General features: G+C 36.7%; 4 protein-coding genes and 1 pseudogene across 34 annotated transcripts; 2 read left to right on the plus strand and 3 right to left on the minus strand.

Annotated features, from left to right (window-relative positions):
• Positions 1–137: 137 nt before the first annotated feature.
• Positions 138–2124, minus strand: LOC104708405 (protein LNK4-like). Of its 18 annotated transcripts, none has more exons than XR_015564246.1 (6): positions 1953–2094; positions 1498–1854; positions 1187–1352; positions 836–990; positions 636–745; positions 138–541 (listed from the first exon to the last, which is right to left on the minus strand). XR_015564246.1 is itself a non-coding variant. In XM_019228935.2 (6 exons), exons 2-6 carry the CDS (start codon positions 1809–1811, stop codon positions 418–420), a joined length of 810 nt encoding a protein of 269 aa, XP_019084480.1. In that variant the 5' UTR covers positions 1812–1854; positions 1953–2124; the 3' UTR covers positions 138–417. The 18 variants fall into 18 exon arrangements, 12 of the variants coding, with proteins under 12 accessions (XP_019084480.1, XP_087318675.1, XP_087318681.1 ...); XR_015564245.1 differs by having other exon boundaries at positions 138–538; positions 1187–1355; XR_015564242.1 differs by having other exon boundaries at positions 1187–1355.
• Positions 2125–5014: 2890 nt separating this feature from the next.
• LOC104708406 (protein unc-13 homolog) lies at positions 5015–12791 on the plus strand. The gene is made up of 27 exons (XM_010424967.3): positions 5015–5406; positions 5546–5599; positions 5709–5884; positions 5991–6055; positions 6360–6693; positions 6985–7051; positions 7166–7316; positions 7605–7772; positions 7861–7971; positions 8267–8476; positions 8636–8737; positions 8829–9047; positions 9189–9263; positions 9337–9414; positions 9537–9719; positions 9809–9964; positions 10090–10182; positions 10292–10363; positions 10571–10688; positions 10805–10983; positions 11067–11151; positions 11267–11371; positions 11444–11550; positions 11800–11877; positions 11967–12062; positions 12150–12245; positions 12384–12791. Exons 2-27 carry the CDS (start codon positions 5592–5594, stop codon positions 12558–12560), a joined length of 3309 nt encoding a protein of 1102 aa, XP_010423269.1. The 5' UTR covers positions 5015–5406; positions 5546–5591; the 3' UTR covers positions 12561–12791.
• A 614-nt stretch (positions 12792–13405) lies between these two features.
• Positions 13406–14634, plus strand: LOC104708409 (protein LURP-one-related 14-like; annotated as a pseudogene). Its single transcript, XR_754767.2, has 3 exons — positions 13406–13757; positions 14087–14306; positions 14388–14634. The product of XR_754767.2 is annotated as a protein LURP-one-related 14-like (transcript).
• Positions 14635–14718: 84 nt separating this feature from the next.
• Positions 14719–17420, minus strand: LOC104708408 (transcription factor TGA5). Of its 12 annotated transcripts, none has more exons than XM_010424970.2 (9): positions 17142–17420; positions 16502–16660; positions 16344–16415; positions 16202–16261; positions 16024–16101; positions 15897–15948; positions 15456–15727; positions 15136–15381; positions 14719–15042 (listed from the first exon to the last, which is right to left on the minus strand). In XM_010424970.2, the coding sequence occupies exons 2-9, from the start codon at positions 16565–16567 to the stop codon at positions 14896–14898; spliced, it is 993 nt and encodes a 330-aa protein (XP_010423272.1). In that variant the 5' UTR covers positions 16568–16660; positions 17142–17420; the 3' UTR covers positions 14719–14895. The 12 variants fall into 12 exon arrangements, with proteins under 12 accessions (XP_010423272.1, XP_010423275.1, XP_010423274.1 ...); XM_010424973.2 differs by having other exon boundaries at positions 16202–16250; positions 16344–16426; positions 17142–17418; XM_010424972.2 differs by having other exon boundaries at positions 16502–16650; positions 17142–17416.
• Positions 17421–21535: 4115 nt separating this feature from the next.
• Positions 21536–24980, minus strand: LOC104708407 (transcription factor TGA2). Of its 2 annotated transcripts, XM_010424969.3 has the most exons (10): positions 24653–24822; positions 23886–23919; positions 23549–23721; positions 23385–23456; positions 23236–23295; positions 23059–23136; positions 22930–22981; positions 22411–22682; positions 22066–22311; positions 21536–21987 (listed from the first exon to the last, which is right to left on the minus strand). In XM_010424969.3, the coding sequence occupies exons 3-10, from the start codon at positions 23612–23614 to the stop codon at positions 21841–21843; spliced, it is 993 nt and encodes a 330-aa protein (XP_010423271.1). In that variant the 5' UTR covers positions 23615–23721; positions 23886–23919; positions 24653–24822; the 3' UTR covers positions 21536–21840. The 2 variants fall into 2 exon arrangements, with proteins under 2 accessions (XP_010423271.1, XP_010423270.1); XM_010424968.3 differs by lacking the exon at positions 23886–23919 and having other exon boundaries at positions 24653–24980.
• Positions 24981–25249: the final 269 nt, after the last annotated feature.

Genomic DNA, 25249 nt, shown 5'->3' on the forward strand with positions numbered 1-25249 from the left:
TCAGTTCGCCGGTTCTTAAGTTGATGGTCGGGTGATATTAAAATTGACTTGTGTTTGTTTATGTTTTTGCTGCTGCCTGCTGGTATAAGACTTGTTCCTCTGCTTTGCTGTTTCCAAGGTTGTTTACCACTTACATATGTTTAAAGAATCTTTTTTTTTTTTTAAATCAAATTTTGACAACAGATTCTACATGGGGTAATGTACTTTCAGGGGCCAGGGGGTTCACTCAGTAAATAATACATAGTGCATCAAGAAATTTGAAATCCAGAAGCAGAGTAGTGTGTGTGTTGAAACAGATCAAAACTGAAGCTTGGGAAGACAAGCAAAACACACACACATATATATATATATATTATATACACATAAGTTATTTCCCAAGATTATATGATGAGGTTTTGTTTCGGAACTCTTATCTCTTTATCCTTGAATAGAAGAAAGTCTCTTTGGTGGAGGCATATTCCTCATGTTGGATTCCATCTTGTTGAATGTGAGATTGGCAATGGCTCTGTCCATTGAGTTTGTTTCCAATTCAGTGTTGCTACTGAAAAACAAACGATGGTGATGAGTGTTTTTTATTCATGAAGGTGAGTCCATTGCTTGAAGTATTGGTTAATGAAAGAAAGCTCTCTATATACCTGGTTCTATCCTCAAGGAACTCCTCCAAGTTGGAGTCTGACTTCTGTTGTGAGTTCTTTGCAAGCCGGTAAAAGGTATCACGGAAGCACTTGCGGGTATCATCAGTCAACTGTATATATAATTAAACATTGCAAGTCTGTTACAAGACTGATCTAGTAAAAGTTGTAAACAAGATCCAGAACATCAACATCACACTAACCTTTTCTGTAGCCCTTTGTAGATCCTGCAACACCACTTCTTCAGCAGATGCCTCCTCCATGTTCTCCTCACACAGATTCATTGGTGCCTCCTCCTTGAACCAAAATAATGTACCAATATTAACATCTCTACTATTATCCCAAAGTTAATAATCCCCTGGAACAGTAATAGTCACAGGTAAAAAAACATCAAACATGTAAACCGGGAGATCTCAGACAGAAAGCCAAACCATAACTGATCCCTTGAGTCTGTTGAATTCCACAAGATCCATCTCCCAGAGAAGTTCTTGAATATTTCTACTATTTTAACATTGCTAATACATATTTTTAAAAAAGAGTCAACTAATTCATACCATAAGTGGCATGTCTTGACAAGTTTCCCAGTTGTAATGGAACATAGGGACTTCTCTGCCATCGGTATTTTCAAGATACGCAGAGGATGAAGTCGTGGTGTTGCTATTATCCGACTCCTTGAAAGAATGAAAATTCCCATTCCCTGGAACATCCTCCAAAATGGAACTTCTTCAGTCAAAACCGGAAACCAAAACAAAACAGACACAAAACATAAACATTTGAATCATACAAAACATTGTTTTAAACCATCTGAGAGAGAGAGAGAGAGAGAGAGAGAGAGAGAGAGAGAGGGTAGGGGCTAAAATCATACAAGAACATGTCATCCATCTGTTGGATTTCATCGAAATCATGAAGGGAACGGTCAAAACAGCCACTAGCCTTTAACCTCTTTGTTTCTTCTTCAACTTGTTCACTCGTACCCATCTCCATCTGACTGTACAACCCTCCACTGAAACCATGGTTAATGACATCGTAATCAAAGCATTTCTCAACAACAGCTGCAGAGGAGTTCATGTTCCATCCGGTAGTAGTACCCCACATATCAGGAGAAGGGTATGAATCTGATGTCTCTTGATAGTTAGGCACAACAAGATCCTCTAAGTTCCTCCTCGAATAACGATCCATGAAAATGATTTACTTCCCCACCTGCTACAGAAGGTCACCACCACTATAATTCAGAAACCACCAGGAGAAAAAAAATTAAAGAAACCATTTGATGAATTATAAGAATATAATAATAATAATAATAATTAATAAAGAACTCACCTTTAAGATCAGATCCAAAATCCAAATCCAAAAGATTTATACGAGTTTATCTTCTTCTATCTTGTGTTAATAGATTTTGTGAGTGCTGCAAAGGAGAGAAGAGAAGAGAGAAGACTAAGACAAGAAGAAGCAAGTTGCAAGGAAGTGGAGAGCGCGTGAGTTTGAACTTTAACTAGTGGCTCAGAATACACAAACGAGATTTGTGGCTAAGATTACTCCTCCATCTAAAGCAACTCTTTCATTGGTCCACGTGTTATTACATAAATCTTTTTTTTCCTGTGTGAGGTCGGCACTTGAACTAAAAATATTAACAACACAACTGGCCAACTTGAACGTTTTTTTTTGTTTTGTTTTTGTAGTTTCTGTTTACGGATAGACGACAAAAAAAAAAAAAAAAAAAAAAAACGAAGAAGAAGGTATATGTTTTACGGATATACCCTTTCAGATTCAGACAGTGGTTAGCATTACAAGGTTAGATGACACGTCCCATGTTCACTCGATTTGGTCGATACACGTGGCCTGTAGGTAATAGAGAGGTGAAGACACGTGACAGACTGTTCAGCGGTGGAGTGGGGCCATTGGTTTATTGGGGGTATGAACTATGAACTATGAACTATGAAGAAGGACTATACTTCTACTGTACATTCATCATTCAGTGGATAATGTTTTTTTTTCCTCACACTCTCTTAAGTCACCACCTTTGTCTTCTCTCATCAATGTATTTGTTAGTAAATTTTTTCGTTCCAAATATAAACTTTTTTATCAAATTGAAGCAGTCGGAGCATTGGAAAATTCAAAATTCAGTTGCCGTAGAGCTCGTTGGGCAAGTCGCCGACACTCGCATATTGTTTGGCTACTCCTGACTTTACGGTTCGATCTATGCTCCTTCCCTTTCGGAGGATAAATATAGCCCAGTGGGCTTAATAAAAAATACATATGGGCTTGACAAAAATATCCAGTTCGGTCCAAAATTTGAAAACATGAATGGGCCTTTGACTAATAAAATCCTCCTTGTTTTTCTTTTCTTTAATAAAACTCTTTTTTTGGGTGCAACTTTAATAAAATTCCTTGTTCAATAGAATTTTAACATGTGTTTAAACTTTAAAGTTTAAATATATATATATATATATATATATTTTTTCAACAAAAAAAATCAGCTCGAATGAACCAATTTGAGGGTAAATTGTTTACAAACAACATAGGATGCGGAAGAGAGCGTGCTCGGCGTGCCAAAGAATGCACTCTTACATTAGCATTTCTAAAACCTGAACCAAAGAAAAAGAAGAAAACTCCTCCCTGTCAATCTTGATATCGTCTAGGTATGTTGCAAAGGCTGGCCAATCCTGAGGCGAAGACACCATCTTCACCAAATTTGAGCAGTCTGTTAAGAAAACCACATCCCGGAAATCATGTCCAATCATGCATCGCATCGCCCAAATGAAAGCTTCAACTTCTGCATGTAACGGAGATAGACTACGCCGGTAATTGGTTGCGCCGTAAATCGGTGATGATCCTTGTGAAGAAGTGCAAAACCATCCTGCACCTGCAAAAGCATCAGTTGCTTTCCAGAAACCATCCACAAAACATCGATGTCCTGAAAAAACCAAAGGAAGGGGAGCAAGACATCCCCGAATCCGAGGAGGCAGAGCCCTAGGGGAGGAGGGAATCTCGTCCGAATCTGCCTCCCCCTGTGCTTGCTGCCAAGTCTGCGCTTCATCTACATCCACCTGGACAACCTCATCAGGTCGTTCAACCTGGTTCTCAAAAACCGAGTATTTCGTGCTTTCCAGATATACCACATTATCCACGGGAAAGCTGCAACTTGTGAACCCGGATTTGTAGAACCCAAAAAATAATCCACATTAGCATAAACAGACTCCGTAGGGAAGAGTTGCGGCCCCACCGGAACATGTGCTAAAGCCCAAACCTGGCGAGCCGGCGGGCACAGGAAAATGGTATGATTAATACTCTCCACAGCTGCCCCACACCGTACACAGTCTACATCACAATCCACCCCTCGTCGTCGCAAATTAACCGATACCAAAATACAGCCCGTCAAAACTTGCCACATGAAGTGCTGTAATTTTGGTGGACAGGGAACCTGCCAAACCTTAGCAAGAAGAGGAGTAATCTCTGGACCAGCCCCATAAGCTTGAAAGATTTTTGGGATCTCTAAACGCTCCACCTTATACCCTGATTTAACCGTATATTTTCCATGTTTAGTAAAATGCCAACCTAAGTAATCTGTCTTTGAGCAACTACTTAAAGGCAAAGCCTCTATCAGAGCTGCGTCCACGGATCAAAATGCTCAAAGTGCAAATCCCGGTGTCAAGTATTCGTTTGCCGATTGATCAAATGAGTCAATCGAAGATTTGGGTCCTTAAAAGGATCGTTGCTTAAAGCTGGTCTCGGGAATTGAGCTGGAATCCAGGGATCATGCCATATAGAAATGGAGTCCCCAGAACCGACCCTTTTAATAAACCTTTTGTTTACCAGAGATTTAGCTGAGACAATGCTTCTCCACCCATAAGAAGGAGAATATGACCGTAATGGTTCCATAGGATTTGAATTTCGGTAATACCTACTTTTGAAAACTCTAGCAAAAAGTGAGTCCGGATATTCCATCAATCGCCATAACTGTTTAGCCAACAAAGCCGTGTTAAAATCATCAACACTCCTAAAACCCAAGCCGCCCAACTGCTTGCTACAACAAAGTTTCTCCCAAGCTATCCAGTGCATACCTCCATAATGACCATTAGAACTCCACCAAAAGTTCGCCACAACACTTGTAAGTTTGGATGTTATTGTTTTTAGTAACCGAAAACAAAACATCACAAAGGTCGGTACCGCAGTCGCAACCGACTTAATCATCACCTCCTTCCCCCTTTTGACAACAGTTTTGCTGACCAGCTGGTCAGTTTAAATTATATCTATAGATCATAAAATCAATAATCAGTACAATATCAATAGAATTTTCAAATTAGTAGAAAGATTAAATCCAATAAATCTTTATTTTTAGAAAATAAGAATACTTAAAAGCTGAATTGTATCTTCATTTACTTAAATACAGTAGTGAAAAATTTATACCTACTTTTTACTATATCAATGAGACTTCAAAATTGACTAATTCGGGAGTTGTGGTTGTGGGAATCTCACAAAAGAAAAGAAGATCTCAAAGAAAGAAAAATATATTGAGATAATTAAAAAGACAAAATCAGCGACATATATTTTAATTTTATTTTAGTTTATTTTCTCCAAATATACAGATTAGATCTTTCGTCCCCGGCGCGTTCTCGAGTTCAGCTCTCACAAGCCTCTCCTCGAACTTCTCCAATTATATTACTCTTAACATTTCGAGATCATACTCAATTCCTTCTCCGTGAATCCTTCATCTTACCAGCCTCGATCTCGTTAGTTAGTTCTTTTTTTCCCAGTGTTCGCGAGGAAATGATTGGTAAGTTCAGTTTTTAAACGAACTAGATTTTGCATTCAATTGTTAGTCTCCCTAGTCCTCCTCGTACTTGGTTCATTGAAGTTTTTTTTTTTTTTTTTTTTTTTAAATTCCATTTGCTCTGCGGCTTTCAATTTCACAGGTTAATTTTGGAATCTGAGAATCCGTGTGGACTACTGGATCGAGAGATGGAAGAGTATGTTTTCTTTTTTTTTTTTTGATTTGATTTGGCTAATGGCTACTCCACAATCTTCGTTTTTATTGCTTCTGCTTGTTGATTAAATTTTTCCTTCTGTGTGTATTAGAGAAAATGCTGTTGAGATACTTCAGAGATATCGGCGGGATAGGCGGAAACTATTGGATTTTATGTTGGCTGGTAGCTTAATCAAGAAAGTTATAATGCCTCCTGGTGCTGTCACTCTTGACGATGTTGATTTGGATCAAGTTAGTGTTGATTATGTCATCAACTGTGCTAAGAAAGGTAATAATATCATGATGATACATCTTTCTTCTGCTGTTTTCTATGATCCTTCTGTTTTTCTTTTTTTTTGGAGTTCAATAATAATGTATATTGTTTTTAAATGTAGGTGGAATGCTCGAACTTTCTGAAGCTATTCGGGACTTTCATGATCACAGTGGATTGCCTTATATGGTATGATTCTCTCACTTGTCTCTCTGTCTTTACTTTTGTTGGTGGGGTCTTTCTTCATCTTTCAAATACTAGATTTTTCTTAACCATTACTGAGACAACCTTGCAACATTTTGGATTAAGTTAAAAACAAATGCAGTTATGGATAATCCGTTTGGAAGACTGATCTAATCACATATATTGTGTGTTTTTTTTACTTTCGTTATATATGTGTGTCACTGAGATGCTACTAAAGTCGTCTTCTACTTCTCACTCCACTTGTATAAGTGATTTTGCTCATTCCTTGGGTCTTTTTGCGTATTTTCAGAATAGCGTTGGTACTGCTGATGAGTTCTTTTTGGCTACAAATCCTGAATCTTCTGGCTCACCTCCAAAAAGGGCTCCACCGCCTATTCCTATTTTAACTTCCTCAGCCTCTCCCATGGTTACAAATCCGGAGTGGTGTGAGTCACCGACTGTGCCATCACATATGCGATCAGAATCTTTTGATTCACCACCACAAGCTCAAGAGCTGACTGTTGATGACATTGAAGATTTTGAGGACGATGACAACCCTGAGGAAGTTGGTAATTTTAGGATCTCAAGGCGGACTGTTAATGATGCGGCTGATCTTGTGCCAAAACTGCCCTCCTTTGCTACTGGTAATAGATTCGAAAATGCATATCTCGAAGAAGTAATTTTGATGAAACTTACCATTGTCATTGGATAACCTCATAATATTATTCAAATTGTATGCAAATTTCTAGGCTTTGGTGTTTCATCATTTATGGATGGGGCACTATAATTTGAGAAACAAAGGAATACTTGTAAAATTAGCTTTACTTACTGATTAGTAGCCACACCTATATACACGAGTAGACCATAACTAGTACACATGCAAAATCGAGAACTCACTAATTTATTAAGAAAATTGTAATGCATTTTTGTTTCAGGTATTACCGATGATGATCTCCGCGAAACTGCATTTGAAATCCTGTTGGCTTGCGCTGGAGCCTCAGGGTATACAGAATATTGACTTGCTTACTTTTTAATTTGTTTGTTCACTTGAGGTGTGATAGTCAGAGTCTTACTGATAATGTTATCTCTCTTAACATGGATTTTGCCATCGGATAGAGGTCTCATAGTACCATCAAAAGATAAAAAGAAGGAGAAAAGCAGGTCTAGGCTGATCAAGAAGCTTGGTCGCAAAAGTGAGAGTATCTCTCAGTCTCAGAGTTCATCAGGATTAGTTGCTATTCTGGAAATTATGCGGGGCCAAATGGAGGTCACTCCCTCTGTCTCTCTCTCACACTGTTACTTTCTTATTTCTTTTGGTTTAGCATACAGTATATGGTTTGTCAGAGCATAGATTTTATATATTTATTACTCTATACTTTCCTGGAAAGTTTATCTTATGTAATACGCCAAGTGTCTCTGCCTCATTGATTTTTTAGTATGCGGTTGGACATTATTCGCTTGGTTCCTCAGTTAACTCTTTCCAGTGAACAATTAGAGTTCACCCACTTTATGTGTTTGTTGTGTACGTGACAATCGGTATTTCGGGATCATACAGATTTCTGAGGCCATGGACATCAGAACGAGACAGGGATTGCTTAATGCCCTAGCGGGAAAAGCTGGGAAAAGAATGGACAGCCTCCTGGTGCCTTTAGAATTGCTATGTTGCGTGTCTCGTACTGAGTTCTCTGACAAGAAAGCATACTTACGTTGGCAGAAAAGGCAGGTAAAGACACCTTTTCACATCCGGTTGTAATATTGACTACTTCTTTCATTTAGTAGCTTCCGTCATCTATTTACTTTTTGTATCTCAGTTGAACATGTTAGCAGAGGGGCTCATTAACAATCCAGTTGTTGGATTTGGAGAATCAGGTCGTAAGGCAAGTGACCTGAAGAGTCTTCTGCTAAGGATTGAAGAATCAGAGGTATTTAAAAAAAAAATATATGTTCATGTGATTTATTACTTGGCGTAGACATCAAATATTGGATGGGGTATTTTATAGGTTTTTCTATGAGTGTGGCATTAAAATATCCAAAGGTTAAGATAAGTTATTATTAGTGGGGAAATTGGCATAGGGTCTTTTTTTTTCCGGGCAGTATTCTCTATTATAAGTTCTTTGGCTTTTATCCCATTTAACTGATAATTGAATTGGCTTTACATTAGCGGTTTCATACTATTTCTCTTTGACTTCGCTTTTACTTTTATTTATTTATTTATAGTCTCTTCCATCCTCTGCTGGAGAAGTGCAAAGAGCAGAATGTTTGAAATCGCTTAGAGAAGTTGCTATTTCACTTGCTGAGAGACCGGCTCGTGGTGATTTGACGGGTGAAGTGTGCCATTGGGCTGATGGCTATCATTTGAACGTCAGACTATATGAAAAATTGCTTCTCTGTGTCTTTGACATGTTAAATGAAGGGAAGCTCACAGAGGTTTGTGATTTCTGTCAAAATATTATTGATAACTTTCCAGCAACAAAATTCTTGGTCATTTTATAATCATGTTGATCTGAAAAATTGTTGACGAGTTGCCTTTCAGTTTATTGTTACTAAAATCATATTGATCTGTAAACCTTGGTCATTTTATTTTAGGAAGTTGAAGAAATTCTGGAGCTTTTAAAGTCAACATGGCGTGTTCTTGGAATTACAGAGACCATTCATTACACATGCTATGCATGGGTGTTGTTTCGGCAGGTAACGAAGGAGAAGTATTTTCCTTTTTTATTTTTGATTCTTTATATTGGAATTTTTATGGTAGCTTTATGAAAATATTGTGTGGCTGCAGTATGTAATCACTAGTGAACGAGGACTTCTGCGACATGCCATTCAGCAGCTGAAAAAAATCCCTTTAAAAGAACAACGTGGGCCTCAAGAGCGGATACACTTGAAAACCTTGCAGTGCAGTGTTGACAATGCAGAGATTTCCTTCCTGGAGTCCTTCTTATCACCTATACGGAGTTGGGTAGATAAGCAGCTGGGCGACTACCACCTGCATTTTGCCGAGGTTTTACCTCAAAACAAATGCGTTTAGACACAGACTTTACTTTCAGTTCAATTACAGTAATTAGTTTATAGGATCAGCCTTCTTCGTTATTAAAGTCTGGTAAACTATATGCTTGCTTATATGTCTGGTAAACTTTCGTAGGGTTCACTTGTCATGGAGGATACAGTTACAGTTGCAATGATCACTTGGAGGCTTTTGTTGGAGGAATCTGATCGTGTATGTAACCTGCTTTGTACTGGAGCAACATGACTGACTTGTAATTGAGACTGATGGTTAATTTTCTCTACAGGCGATGCATTCTAACTCTTCGGATCGAGAGCAAATTGAGTCCTATATTTTATCTTCCATCAAGAATACGTTCACAAGGGTAAGTGTTAAATCAGTTCTCATTTATGCCCATTTGAAGAATTGAGCAACATGTTTTCAATGTGCATAGTTTTGATGCATAATAGTAGAGAGTGTATAATGAGGCTGATTCTTGCAATACAGATGTCACTTACCATCGATAGATCAGACAGAAATAATGATCACCCTTTGGCATTGCTTGCCGAGGAGACAAAGAAACTTATGAAAAAGGACGCTACTATCTTTATGCCAATTTTATCTCAGAGGCACCCACAGGCAATTGCGTTTTCTGCCTCCCTTGTTCACAAGCTTTACGGGAATAAGTTGGTAAGCTTTATGCTGGTGTCCCATCTTATAAATATTTGGTTACTACGTCTCAGTTATAAATGACATTTTGACTTTGTATTTTATCTCAGAAACCTTTTCTTGATGGTGCTGAACACTTGACTGAGGATGCTGTCTCTGTTTTTCCCGTGGCTGATAGCCTTGAGCAATATTTACTGGAGTTAATGACTTCTGTCTGCGGAGAGGATACAAATGGACCTTACTTCAGAAAATTAATTCCATATGAGGTCAGACGCACATGTGTTTCACTTTAAAACCTAGAACGCATGGCTTAAGCCACCTTATAAACAGTGTCGAGTTCAGCTACCAGTCGAGTTGGCTCTAATATTTCTCAGTAATTTATATCTGCTAGGTCGAATCTCTCTCTGGCACATTGGTTTTGAGATGGATCAATTCACAGCTGGGAAGAATTTTAAGTTGGGTGGAGCGAGCTTATAAACAAGAGGTGAGATTTGGTGTTTCCTTCACTGATGTTGCGAAGAATGACTTTCTCTGTCTTTTGATACCAGTTCTTTTTTTTTTCAAACCATAACGCATCTGAGCTTTCTGTATAGCGTTGGGACCCAATATCACCTCAACAGCGGCATGGGAGCTCAATTGTTGAAGTTTTTAGGATCGTAGAAGAGGTATGAGTCGTATCTTCCAATTATTGTACGTAAGAAAGACAATTAGACATAATTAAGCTGTGTCTGTTCATGAATGTGTCAAAATTGTATTGAACGTAGCTGTGATATCTTTGTTTCTTGTGAAAGCATATGTTGATCTCAGTTGGCAATATGCCTTCACTTCTAAGAGTGTGGCCAATTTAATGTTTTGGATAATCTTTGATGCAGACTGTTGATCAATTTTTTGAGCTGAAAGTTCCAATGAGATCCATTGAACTAAGTGCTCTATGTCGTGGCATTGACAATGCATTTCAAGTCTATACTAACCATGTCATGGAGAAGCTAGGTGTGTACCATGTGACTAGTTGAAGTTTAAAACTTTTACTTCTATTCTTATGAGTCTATCTTCCTTAACCTGGACCATGTTTTTGGTCTACTGAAATATTCTGGTATCCGTTCCAGCTAGCAAGGAAGATTTGGTTCCACCTGTACCTGTTCTTACTCGTTACAAGAAGGAAACAGCAATCAAGGTGTTTGTTAAGAAGGAACTATTTGAGTCAAAAATGCCTGAAGAGAGAAGGTCGATTAACATTGATGTTCCTGCAACCGCTGTACTTTGCGTGCAGCTCAATACTTTACATGTAACTTCAAGACTCGCTTCCTCATTTCAAGCATCATTTTCAAGTTTTGCTGCTATCTATAATGTTTCATATGCTTTTCACAGTATGCTGTTAGTCAACTGAGCAAGTTAGAAGACAGCATGTGGGACCGCTGGATAGCGAAAAAACCTCGTGAAAAGATTGTCATCAGTATGGACCTTTATGTGCTTATTCAATGTTTATTTTCCCTTCACAAAATCTTATTTTCAAGAAATTTCGTATTAGTCACAAGAATGGTACATCTCTACTTTGGCTAACCTTACAGGAAAATCTTTGGTTGAGAAATCCAAGAGTTTTAACCAGAAGGAATCTTTTGAGGGGAGTAGAAAAGATATCAATGCAGCTCTGGATCGTATCTGCGAGTTTACTGGTGAGATGCTGTATCCTTACATCCTTTTCATTATCGAAGGGTTAAATTAATCATGATTCTTTGACACTGCAGGAACCAAGATTATCTTCTGCGATTTAAGGGAGCCGTTTATTGAAAATTTATACAAGCCAAGTGTTTCTCAATCAAGATTGGAAGGACTAATCGAACTCCTTGATACGGTAAGAAATCTCCCCTTAGACAAGACATGTTATAGCTGAGCCAGACATTTACAGTTTACATGAGGTCTGAACCACCAAACACAAGGTGCTGGTAACATGATTCAGGATATCTCAAAACTAGGTGCCTAGAAGTCAATGAAGTATTAAATTCCTTGACTATATTTAGATTTTTATGGCGATTTGGCACCAGTGAATATTAGCAAAGGCTTTTTTTCTCGACAATGCTAAATTTCCAATTACTTTGACCAGGAACTTGGACAGCTATGTAGTGTCATAATGGAGCCATTGAGGGATCGTGTAGTCACCAGCCTGCTTCAAGCATCACTTGTCTGTAGTTTAACCACAGTCGGTTTATTTACATTATAGACTAGTTCTTAAGTGTTTGCCTTTTGATTGAAAATATTTAAATCTACCAGGATGGATTGCTTCGCGTGCTATTAGATGGAGGCTCGTCACGTGTATTCCATCCAAGCGAGTCAAAGCTGTTAGAAGAAGATGTAGAGGTCTTAAAGGTAACTTTTTCTTATTATTGGTCATGTTATCTTTATAACCCGAAATGCATGTGTCGTTAAAGCTCATATGGTTGTGGGTGTTCTTAGGAATTCTTTATATCTGGCGGGGACGGACTCCCAAGAGGAGTGGTTGAAAACCAAGTAGCCCGAGTCCGTCTTGTTGTAAAGTTGCATGGATATGAGGTTAGTAAACCTGCAGTATTATTCGGTTAGGATACACTAAATTTGGTTTCAGTTTTTTTGGTACTTCATAAAACTATTGTTGCTGTTAGGTTTTTATGCCAATGGGTAATTTATACTCACATATATAACTATGAACAGACACGGGAACTTATCGATGACTTGAGGTCTAGAAGCAGTCTAGAGATGCAGCAAGGAGGAAAAGGCAAACTTGGAGCGGACACCCAAACATTGGTGCGAGTGCTGTGCCACAGAAACGATTCAGAGGCGTCTCAGTTTCTGAAAAAACAGTACAAAATCCCAAAATCCCACACGTAATCGATGCCGCTGCTAGTATCATATTTGCCGTCTTTTGATTCGGTTTTACTTTAATAACAAAATCATATGTACAAATACTTCTCACCAAGTACAGTTTGTAGAGAAAAATATTACCCGAGCTTCTTTAGGTGTCATTCTTTTGATTTACCTTCGCTTTCTTATACAAATGTTTGTAATTTGGATCAAACAACTAAGACAAGTTATTTCTCTGGTCTGGGATTTATTTCAAAACTAGTACGTTGTGAGAGGACTAGACCGGCTTGTTCCTAAGTTCAGTAAAACTCTTCAATAAAGAGAATTAGATCTTAAAATTAACATAAATCAATTTCACTGATCATAATGCTAGTTTAGATATAAATCAGGATCGTTTTCTAGGTAACCAAATAAAATATATATTTCTTAAGCATTCAAACAAGATATCTTAGAAAAAAATAAAATAAAAATAATAATAACGATTTATTGACCGTTGAAAGCCGATATATGTTTGATTTTTTGAAGGTTTCCGATAACTTTACCTTTGACTATGTTTATTTTTACTTTTATGGCTTGATTATTTTATTACTGTTTCTGAGAAACTTCTACCCCGAACCGAGTTATACTATTGCTTATCCTAGTATCGCATATAGAGCTGTAAATACAAGGATTCTAAATCCCTATAAACATTTCAAATCCGACCTCTAGTCTGAACTGAATGACGAAGACCATTCTACCAATCAATAAAGTATACAAAACCCGCATTAAAAAATAAATGGTTCTCTTGACCGGCCAACACACGCAAAGATCTATGTCGTCTATATATGTACATAATTGAGGACACAGTTGAAGAGTTGTAATAATCAAACTAATCAGATACCTTAATCAAATAGTGATCAGAGAGACTCAAAAAATCAACAAGGGAACGTAATAATGGATCCGTATGGACCGTATCATCAAATGAACAATGGATACGCGTATGGAGTGCCCGTGGCGGCCGCGCAGAACATGAACGTGGTGGTGGTGAGTGACGTTTTCTGCTGTCCTTACCCGCTCGAGCTTACCGTCAAGAAGAATTGTAAAGGACTGAGCGGTGCGAAGCGGGAGGTCGTTGACATCAAATCTAACGTCGTTCTTCGTGTTGATGGTCCTCACGACAGCTTCAACAAGAAACGCATTCTCCGTGACCCCGCCGGTTACCCTCTTCTCACCATGCGCGAGAAGGTGATTTATCTACTTACTAATTGTCAAATTTGATTCACATGATAATAACCGAAATTAACCAAACTTAAGTATAATTTAACCGAAACAAACCGGATTCGATAAACCGATGTTGATACAAAACTAAAATTTTTATTTCATTAGTTATTTATTCTTTATATTTTTCTTATCTGAATCCCCACCAAATGATTTTTTTTAGATTCATCATGCATGCATATGCCTCAAAATCCCACGAAACGAAACCGAGTGAAAAATCCGAAACCGTAGTGTAACCGGTTATCCATCCTTAACCGATTGTTTTATATTTTTGTAACCAAAACTAATATACACAGTTGACGTCGTTGAATCACCGATGGACGGTTCACTGAGGAGAAGGTTCTGATCCATCTAACGGAGCTGATGTTCACAGTGCAGCGTTCTCATCCTTTTCAATGGAGGGCACGCCTCGATGTCTCCTTTCAATCTAATAACCAAGTCCGCAATTTCAGCGTTGTAGGCACTTACTTCGACGACTCCGCTAAGGTCTACCATGCAGACACTCTCGTTGCCGAGGTTAATATCTCATCCTCATCTTTTTATCAAAAGTTTCTTAGAGGAGAAAATTAGTTTGGTTAATTTGGATATTGTCACTAGGTGAAGGAGAAGTCGACATTTGGAGGATATTTCAAAGGGAAACAAGACTTTGTTGTTAGAATAAATGCAGGCGTTGACTACGCTTTCGTCGTTTCTCTTCTGATCATCTTGAACGAGACCAACTCCTTTTAGCTTATCCACTTATATTTGATTGTTATATACTATTCGGTGATGCTTAGATACTGCATGATTGTGTTAATATTTTGTACAAACCAAATGATTTAGAAGTGTGTTGCATTGTTTATTTACCACGACAACTTAAGAAACACTACAACAGTGATTGATTCTCTTTTGAGTTAAACCGCTTAGTCTCCTAATGCTGTGCCAACTGTTAAGGTAACTATGGTAAATTGGTGATAACAAGATACGTTACACTCAGATATTACAACACAATACAATATAATCATATTCTTGTATACAAGCTAGATGTGTTTAAAGTCGTCAAATCTTAAATTATGTGGTACCTTCTTTGAAGGAGAATCGTGGTAAAGAGTGTGGTATAGTTGGTTCACTCTCTTGGTCTGGCAAGCCATAGAGAGCTAAGAGCACGTAACCGCAATGAATAATTGTGTACTGCTAGGAGAGCACGAGCCGATTGTCTGGTTGTTAATAATCTTACCATCTGTTGATATGTTTGTAGCCTCAAGTTATCAGCCTGCCACCAAAACAAAATGATGGAGCTAAATCAAATTACTGCAACAAACTTTTTTTTTTCCATTAGATGTAAACAACATAGATTGTAACGTACCTGGCGGATAAATCCTTCAAGGGTACCTAACTTCCCCATCGCCATGGCCATCTGACCCATGTAGCTAGCAACATTCCCTGATGAACTTGAACCAAGAGTCCCACTCGATAAAGTATCAGCGAGTGATTGTTGTAAGTTGTCCATCCCTTGAGACAAGGCATCTTCTGCTTGTTGAGAAGACTGTTGCAAGTTATTTATGTCTAATGATTGTTGTTCTGTCAACGGCTCCAACTGATTCGCTATAAGCTGGTAAAGACAAATCATCATCAGGAAGAGACATAAACTGAAACAGATTGGTCTGTTTTTGCTTTAATTGTTACCTTGAGAAGTTCTGATGAACGAAACCCTCCAAGCCACAAGAAACATCTCTCAGCTGGTGTTTTCCACATCCCTGATAATAAATGGAAGACATCGTTCTTAGCTGCGTTGCTCTTTATCCTGTAAAGCTCCTCATAGTGAGCTATTGCTCCGTCTACAATTATCCGAAGCTCAGCATCACTCGCGTGAGAATCTAAAGCAGCACTCAGCTCTTTCATCTGTCTGTTTTTATCTTCCTGCCATCGTCTGTATTCTACATCAAATGCCATTGCCCCTGTAAAAGAGAAGCATGAATAACTTATCTCACATGATAACCAACAAAAGTATCTTATTACTTATTAACCAACACAACTATAATCTTTTAACCAGATCATCACTGTAGCTGCTGATAGTAAGATGTAATGAATGGTTACACTCATTAGACAGAGATTCAGCAAACTCACCATCTCCCGCAGTGGAATGGGCTTGGTCTCCAGAGCTTGAGATAAAGACACCCTAAGATCAAGAGAAAGTATTAATGTATGTAGAATAGCATATATACACAAAAACAAAGCAGAACACAATTAAAACCTGTTGCCTTGCTCTTTGCAGCTCCTGCTCAAGTTGTGTTAGCTTCAAACGACTGTTCTCTAGCTGCTGAACATATGCCTAAAAGTGTGGTGACCAAGGGACATCTTAGAGTTTGCAAATAGCTATGCATGTAGAAAACATAAAAGAACTGAAACAATGAGCATGAATCTAAGTATACCTTCTTCCTCAATCTACTTTTCCTTGCAGCCTCACGGTTTTGAGCGAGCCTACGAAGCGTCTGTTGATTACAACAATTAACAAGAAAAACATAACTGAAAGGCTCAATTATAAACAAAATATAGAGATGTCTGTATTATCACCTTTTGATCCATTTTACTCTTTGAACGGTCGCTAGAATCAGAAGCACCAATACCCAAATGCCCTTCATCAAACTGCATAAATACTGTTTTATTTTAAAACCTTTTGGCCATTTAATGAGCATAGGGAAGCAAATATCTAGCAAGTTTTTCAAGCTAACCATTAGGTTATTATGATCAGTGTCTCCATCTGTTGAGACTGATGTTCTTGGACTAGTATCTCCCATTTTTTTTTTTTCTTCTAAATCTCTCTTACTGAATCATCAGACAACAACTGATCCAAGCGTGGGTCCCTTCCAAGTAGAAACTTCTAGAATCACCTAGATGGAGTGAAAGACTGTTCAAAAATCGCAGACTTGTAAACATCTTAAGATCCAAACCACTACATATAAACTTAGCATGAAGCAACATATGACAACTTTGAGTACTCAAAAGTCAAACCCAGAGAATCAAAGAAAACAATAAACAAGCCTATAAGATTAGAAGTGAGAACCAACGAAATAACATAGCAATAAAGCTCTTCATGAGTTTAAAACAGTAACTATTGTGAACATTAGACTGAAGGATGAAGTAAAAGATTCAGAATTTAGCGCACTAAACCCAGGAAACAGAACCGTAAAGACATAAAATTCGAGCCTGTTAACATCTAATCGCAAGCAATTTCACTTCTACAGTGCTGGAACCAATGAACACGTAAAGCAAAAAGATCCCTCGCCAATGGTCAAAATCTTCCATGACAAAAGCAATCATGAAAGCAGAGACAGAGACAGAGAATAAAGACTATTGAAGGAGTATCTAAACCTGGTGAATGGATTCTTCAGCTTAACCTCTAACAAGAGTTATTCAGAAAAGAAAAAAACGGGGGCTTGAAACAAAAGATCCGAGAAATTTCCAATCTTTAAAGACGTCTTCGTCTTTGTATAAAACCCAACACAGATATCAATCAAAGTTCGCTACTTTTGTATCTTCTTTGAGGTATTGATTAGTCTATGGAAAAAACAAAACAGGAAGGGAAGACGAACTGAAGTGATGATGGTGGACCTCAAAATAAAAAGTCCTCTGTCTGAAAATGCAATACTCTTTTTTTTTTTTTTCTTTTGTTTTAAAACATATTCTTGGTTTTGACAATGACATGTTATTTTTTTTTTATTTAATAAAATATCCTCTCTATTTTGTGTTAACACTAATAGTTAAAATTATCATACACTTTACTTGGGATAAATTAGCGAAAGTTTACAACTCATGATCACGCTTAAGTTGAAGTTCTTTTTTGTTTTGTTCTCAATGCATAAACAGTCACACTTTAACTAAATGGAGATGTAACCATTTTGGAAATCAGAGCTAGATAGATTACTTCATCATATCTGTGTGAAGTTTGTCATAAGGATTCCCTTAAGAAAACCACAAAACTCAAGATAAAATAAATGTATCAGAATGCCTTTTATATTTATTTTTAGATGATTACGATACAAAGACAAAAAAAAATAATAATAATAATTAAAAAATTTAGTAACAATTCTGATATATTCAAAGAGATATAAACAATACATTAAACTTTCCAAATGCCAAGAAAAAAAATATCTGACGGCTACAGCTAAAGAAGAGTATGTGAGTTCCTTCAAAATTGACACAAACATTCGGTATTTTAATATTAAGTTGAGATGCATGATAAGCAAAATGCACTGAGTTTAGCACAAAACAAGAGACGTGACAAAAACATTGAAAACTAGAGATATTAGACGAGCAAGAAACAACGATAATAGAAATGATCAACATTATTATTTTGAGATTAATTATTCAAGACACTTTGTCATGTCAACTTCTACTACAGCTTCGTTACTTAGCCTGAAGTCTGTCGATTCTGCATCTGGATTGTCGCACTAGCTCCTATACCGTAGTCGTACAGAGTGGCTCCCCTCTTCACGCTCAGGACCTTTCCACCGTACGTCAGATACTGCATCGTTGCACAATACCAGTGGCTTGGTAGATCTTCGTCTTCATGTCCGTGATCATGTCCGTGATCGATGTCATCTCCACCGTGTATATTCTTCTATTCTCGGTTTTAATGAAAATTTGCATTTCTTGATTTAAACAAAAAAAGAAAAAAAAATCATTAAAACAAATAAATTAAAGAATGAAAACTTACGGGAGAGAGTATGAATACTTATGATTTGTGTTTTTCTTTTCTCTATAAGAGGGGTAGTGAGTGAGTGATGTAGTGATGGAGTGCATATATGTGTGTTATATATATATATAATTTTTTTCAAAAAAAATATATATATAATAGCAAATCTATATTTTTTGTCATCTTTAATCAAACGGATGAGAATTATTCTAATATTCCATATAACGGTTGATACTTTTTAATGATCCAAGAGTTGCAAGTCTTTTTCCTTCAAATAATCGTGTCTTTTCGTCGCACCTCCATCTTTTAAAAATCGCACCTATTTATTTTTGCACCTTTTGATTTCACACCTATATATTTTACACCTTTTTATTTTACACCTTTTTATTTTACACCTTTTTGTTTATCGTATTCAGAATATTTTTAAAATTTAAAAATAAAATCAAAGAATTGTTTTATTGGAGTGTTTTTAAATTAACCTGCATCAATCTCTATATCAAGATATGTTTATAATCTTGTTAGTGTCCATTCTGAAAAATTGGTTTTGTTCCCTTTTCCGTTTTGTTTTCATATATAGATAATAGATTACAGAAATTTGGTTTTTCTTAAGTGTTTTCTTTGTCTATATGTTGTCGGTTAGATAATTTACTCAAGATAGCACTTAAGTGCTATGTTTGTCTATATGTTGTCGGTTAGATAATTTACTCAAGATAGCACTTACATTTAATTTCTTCAAGTTAAAGTAGACTAACAAAAGGACGTGAGATCAATATCTATAACACAAAGGGGAGTAATTTATTTTTTAATATGGGTCTGTTCGAGTTAGTAGCGACCAAAATTGCTTTATAATAAGTTTTTGTAAAACTGGTAATGGTATTATAACAGCAAACCCATTTTTTAGGGACTGCTGATGTCATCTTTCTAATCCAACGGTTGAGGTAAGTCTTTTTCTTAATCTAAGGGCTGTGGTTTCATGAAACCAAAAGATGTGTCTTACAATCGCAATGTTTTGTTCACATCTTATGTTAAGCATCGCCTCTTTTCTATCCTCAATTCTCACCACCCTTTCAAAATTTTGTTATTTGCTCTAATTGTCCATGTTATTTCCTCCCCAGAATTTTCATATTCTTCATCTTTAAATTATTATCGTTGATTCTAAAATTAGGGAATTTCCAATTAATAAATTTTTGTTTATCCGGCCCCCTTTTGATCTCTCAGACGGCCCTGTAATTCTGATTACCCCTTTCGAAATCTTTTTTATCTACTCCAGTTCTCTTTGTTACTACATCGAAATTACATGTTCTTCACGGTTAAACATCGTTGATCCACCTTTATTTTGTTTTGTATATTATATGAATTTGATATTTTTGGTTCGAACTTTTTTTGGGATCTCCATTATTAGTTTGTAGTATTACCTATATAAATATATATTAGTATTGGCTTTTGGTGAAGCAATCAATTTCGTAGGTATGATATGTAAGTGTAACCACATGATATGTAGGTCGTAAGAACCCTGTATTGTAAGTATTGCCTGTAGATTTTTCTTGAAACTCTATGTAAGGATAGGAAATGGACGGTTAATCGGGGATTGTAATATAGATTTGTTATATTCACTCTTCTGCAACAGTAAGGAAAGGGACGATTAACGGAAAGTTGGGACTGTTTATGTATTAAAACATCTTCCAACCATACCGTGACACGTCTCAATAAGAGTTGTAGTGAGTGATGTTGTGATGAAGCCCATGCATGTTCGTTTATATAGACAAATATTTTAAAAATAACAAATTAAACGTGCATATTTTAGTTGGTTTGAAAGATTTTTGAATGGTTTTAAAAACAGTGAAGGTCCATGTCTTTACCTAGCTCTTTTCTTTAGCTCGCAGAGACGGTGGAGATTCAAAGTCCAAATCTCTAAAATTGTTGCAGTAACGTTTTTACATTGAAATAGCAAAAAGAAAATGTACGCACATAATGCGATGTTTTGTTGTAAAAAGGTAACGTTTTTGAATGTAGTGGGCACAAGCACAAGTTGGTGCTTTTTCTTTCTTTTTTTGTTGTTGTTGTCAATGCATGCAATCATCGATCACGGGTATGAAACTAGAAAAATAATGGAAATATGTGGGGATCATTTGTACATTTCTTATTTTCTTGGGTCGCTTTGGTTTGATTGGTTTTTCTGTATATACCCGGTTATGTTACTCTTTGTCATCTAAATCGATGACTCAAAACCACCAAAGTCTTGTTTTTTGGTCAATGATGAGATAAACAAACACCAGCACAAACAAAGGAACTTAGAAACAGAGGACATCATAAAACAGTGGAATTCAAGAAAGAGAGAGCTTAGCCTAGTAAGAATAAAAGTAAAATTGTAAATATAAAATATCTTAAGGGATACATTAGTAAAATACAAAAATTACATTAGCAATAATATTTTTGACTGTGAAGACAAAAAAATGAAAGATGAAATAGATACAATAATAAACAATAGCAAAACATAAGCAAAATATAAGCAAAACATAAGCAAAATATAAGCAAAAAAAACTATACTATTATTCTTATCAAGAAATCAAAAATTCGTTTTTAAAGCTCATTATCTTCTCAAATGTTTTTACTTACAAATAAAAAATATTATATTAGAATGATAAATACTATTTTATCAATTAAATTAATATCAAACAAAATTTATGTTTGATGAATTTCATTCTCATACCGCTTAACACAAAAGATACTGTAAATTATTGTACATTGTATCATGATGAGACAATGACATCATTAGAATAAACATTGGATTTACTAGCATATCTGATTTTATTAGTGTGAAATCTCTGGAAACGAATTGTCCTTGAGAGTATAACATTATTGATAATCTGAAGTTATTTTTTCTTTTATATGTTCTCAATACATAAACAGTCACACTTTAACTAGTTGGAGATGTAAACATTTTGGAACACTTCATCATCTGTGTGAAGTTTGACATTAAGAATCCATTGAGAAAACCACAAAACTCAAGATAGAAATAAAAGTATCAAAACGCCTTTATCTTGTTAGATGATGATTAAGACACAAAAAAAAAAGTAAATGAAACACCTTACCACAAAAAAATAAAATTACAAAATTCAGTAACAATTCTGATATAAACAATACAGTAAACTTTCCAAATGCTAAGAAGAAAAAAAGACCTGACGGCTACAGCTAAAACAACATGAATTACCACAACCATTTTAGAAATCTAGAGACAAAGAGTCTTTACTTTTGTTTCACAGAAAACTGCTTATTCGTCGATGGATTTGGTAAGAAGAATCTGAGAAGTGTTAATTTAATAGTCTCTCCTGGTTTGTGTCCATATGGGTTTTGTACAGCTACCAAAATACAATTTCACTCTCTGGGTCGAGCAAGCCATAAGGAGCTAAGAGCTCGTAGCCGCGAGAAGTAATCATGAATTGCAAGTAGAGCACGCGCTGACTGCCGCGTTGTTAATACTCTTATCATCTGTTGCAATGTTTGTAGTCTCAAATTATCAGCCTGCCACCAACCAGAAGTATCATCATTATTACCATATATTCTAGAGATATCATCTCAAAACATCACAAGTGGTTGTACCTGGCGGATGAATCCTTCGAGGGTACCTAACTTTCCCATTGCCATGGCCATCTGACCCATGTAGCTCGCCACATTCCCTGATGAACTTGAACCAAGAGTCCCGCTCGATAAAGTATCAGCTAGAGACTGCTGTAAGCTCTCCATTCCTTGAGACAAAGCATCTTCAGCCTGCTGCGATGTCTGTTGCAAGTTATTTATGCCCACCAACTGTCTCTCTGTCATTGGCTCCAACTGATTCGCCAGAAGCTGTTTGCACACATTTTTTTATTTATTATGACCATACTTCTAATGTACTATGTAAAAACAGATGTAACCGGAGAAAGACACAATGAAATAAGACCTGACCTTGAGAAGTTCAGATGAACGAAACCCACCGAGCCACAAAAAACATCTCTCAGCTGGTGTTTTCCACATACCAGACAGCAAGTGAAAGACATCATTCTTAGCTGCATTGCTCTTTATCCTGAAAAGCTCCTCATAGTGAGCCATCACACCATCAACTATTGTTCGAAGCTCAGCATCACCTGCATGGGCATTTAGTGCAGACCTCAGCTCGTTCATTTGCTTGTTCTTTTCTTCCAGCCACCGTGAATGTTCAGCATCAAAAGCCAAAGCACCTGAAATAAAAGATGTTATTACTTATAAACAAGAACAAATCCATGAGATTCGATCTTTTAAGTCAAAATCCACAACAATGCTAATTAGATGGAACAGTTTTAGCTATCAGAACCACGTCAGTCATCCATTTACTCTGACAACCCACCATATTGTTATGGGATGACGTGATGTAACTCATTGATTCTACACCTTATCAACAAATTACAAGCCAAAGAAAAACACACTAATAGAGAATAAGCAACTAACCATTTCCACCAGTAGAATGGGCTTGGTCTCCTGTGCTTGAAATGAAGACGCCCTGAAAGCGAGAAAATTCTTTTAGGTATACAGAACCACAAATTAATAATCAATGGAAATAAGAAAACAAATTTGAACCTGCTGTCTTGCTCTTTGCAGCTCCTGTTCAAGCTGGGTAAGTTTCAAGCGACTGTTCTCCAGCTGCTGAACATAAGCCTATGGAGGGAACAATTGAAAGAAATTAAGGTTCTTCTTTAATTTAGCGAAGAAAAAGGTAAAAAATAAAATTAACCAAGAACCAGTGGAAAGTTTTACCTTTTTCCTCAATCTGCTTTTCCTTGCTGCCTCGCGGTTTTGAGCAAGCCTACGAAGGGTCTATGGATCAAAATATAAGGAAAGAAGAAACAGATTATACATTGGCTCAATAAAAATAGTTATCTTATCTACAGAGATGGACATATCACCTTTTGATCCATCTTGCCCTTCGAGCGGTCACTAGAATCAGAAGCAGCAGTATTCGCTAGTGCCCCCTCAGACTGCATAAAATTAACACCAGAAAACTTTACTGGTCCATCACACTCGTTCGAAAAAAGATAAGTGAGAAAAAATAGCCAGATTATGAGCTAACCCCGAGATCTGGATGATCAGTGTCATCATCCGTTGAGACATCAGTTCTTGGACTGGTATCAGCCATATTACTTTCTCACCACTTATCTGTACTAACAAGTGATAACAAAGAGAATTTTCACTAGTGGCCTCACTTGTAGTAGCAACTTCTTGAGACTTCTCTTGCTTCTAAGACTGCCAAGATTCGGAAAGAAGTTAAGAAAAAGTAAAAGACAGAAAGAACGAAGTCAGCTGATAGAGGGTACAGAGAAAGAAAAAAGAAAGATATGCGGAACAACTGTTGGTCATCTAGACCATTGGCTGTGCTGAAGGAACACAGAAAAAACAGTATTATGTACCATCTCGTACGCTAACATAGCTTTCAATCAAGCCCTATACAAAGTCAAGAGAGAGGTTCTTTAGAAAAATAAATGCTGGAGAGTCCTTTACTTATCAATCAACACAGAAGTATCCCCCCATGGGAAATTCTGCTGACTACCAAAAGTCACAAACTCAAGAATATAAGAACCATTGATTTGTGCCAAACAGACGCCCACCAAACGGGTACCAAACTTATGTGCAGAAGAAAGCTAATTAAATGCAGATGTCACTCAAAAGAAGAGTAAAACTAACAAACGAAGATCCTCTGTGTACCAAATACTGATATACACCATCATAGTCCTAGAAAAAAACTAAACCTTTAAAGCAATTCAATTCATTGAGTAGAGTGATAAAACCAAACCTAATCAGAAAATTAATGACTCTGAAGTAACTTCAGTAGCTTGATTTGCAACTCTAGCTAAAAACAAAATCAACTCAGGTACTCACATCCGAGTTGACTCGATTTCTACTCAGTATTCACACCAAGCAAAGTAAAAAGACTAAGGATTTAAATCCAAATTACAAAATTTAAGAACAAAATCACGAACTCTATATTAAAAAAAAAAGAAAAAAAAAAAGCAGAACTCTTTAAGCTTCTGAAAGTCAACTAGGTTTAACTTCCAAACACAGAGTTGACAAGAAGTAGCTTCAAATGACTGTGAAGCAAACAACACAAAGAAGAAGAAAAAAAAGAACCCTAGAAAAAGAAAAGAAAAAAACTTGGGTTGATGAAGAAGAAACTGACCTGGTAAAAATCAAATCTTTGGAAGTGAAGAAGTAAAAGGGGTTTGAATTGAAATCAATCGGATTGAAACAAAGAAGCAGAGAGAGAGAGAGAGAGAGAGAGACGATCCGAAATTCCAATCTCCGAGACGTCGTTTTGTCTACAAATCTACCAGTTCCCAAAGACTCCTCTCCTCTCCTCTCCCTGCAAAAAAAAATATTAACGGAAATTTTCAAACTAAACCCTCTCTACTCTTTTTCTTACAATTACCTACCCCATTCTCTTAAAATTGCATAAAACACCCTTATTTCCAATTCTTGTCTGATTATTAGGTTTTTTAGGCACACCTGAAAATTTGAACAGATTTGTGAAAATGATGTTATACAAATAGAAAAATTAATTGAAAATCATAAACCGGATTCTCTGATTTATATCTTTAATTAGCCAATCCAACCAAACTTTCATCATGGCCCCTGTTTTAGATTAATATCAATATTCTTCCAAGTGGTGGAAGTAGGTGAAGTCAAGTGTGGTGGAACACACACTGGCTCAGTTAGAGGGTTTTGAATCTCATATTATAAGGAAAAACATAGGACCAAAGTTTGTTTAGCTGGAGTG

This window comes from Camelina sativa, chromosome 8 (assembly GCF_030686135.1).
Source record: "Camelina sativa cultivar CO46 ecotype springtype chromosome 8, ASM3068613v1".
Classification (NCBI taxonomy): Eukaryota; Viridiplantae; Streptophyta; class Magnoliopsida; order Brassicales; family Brassicaceae; genus Camelina; species Camelina sativa.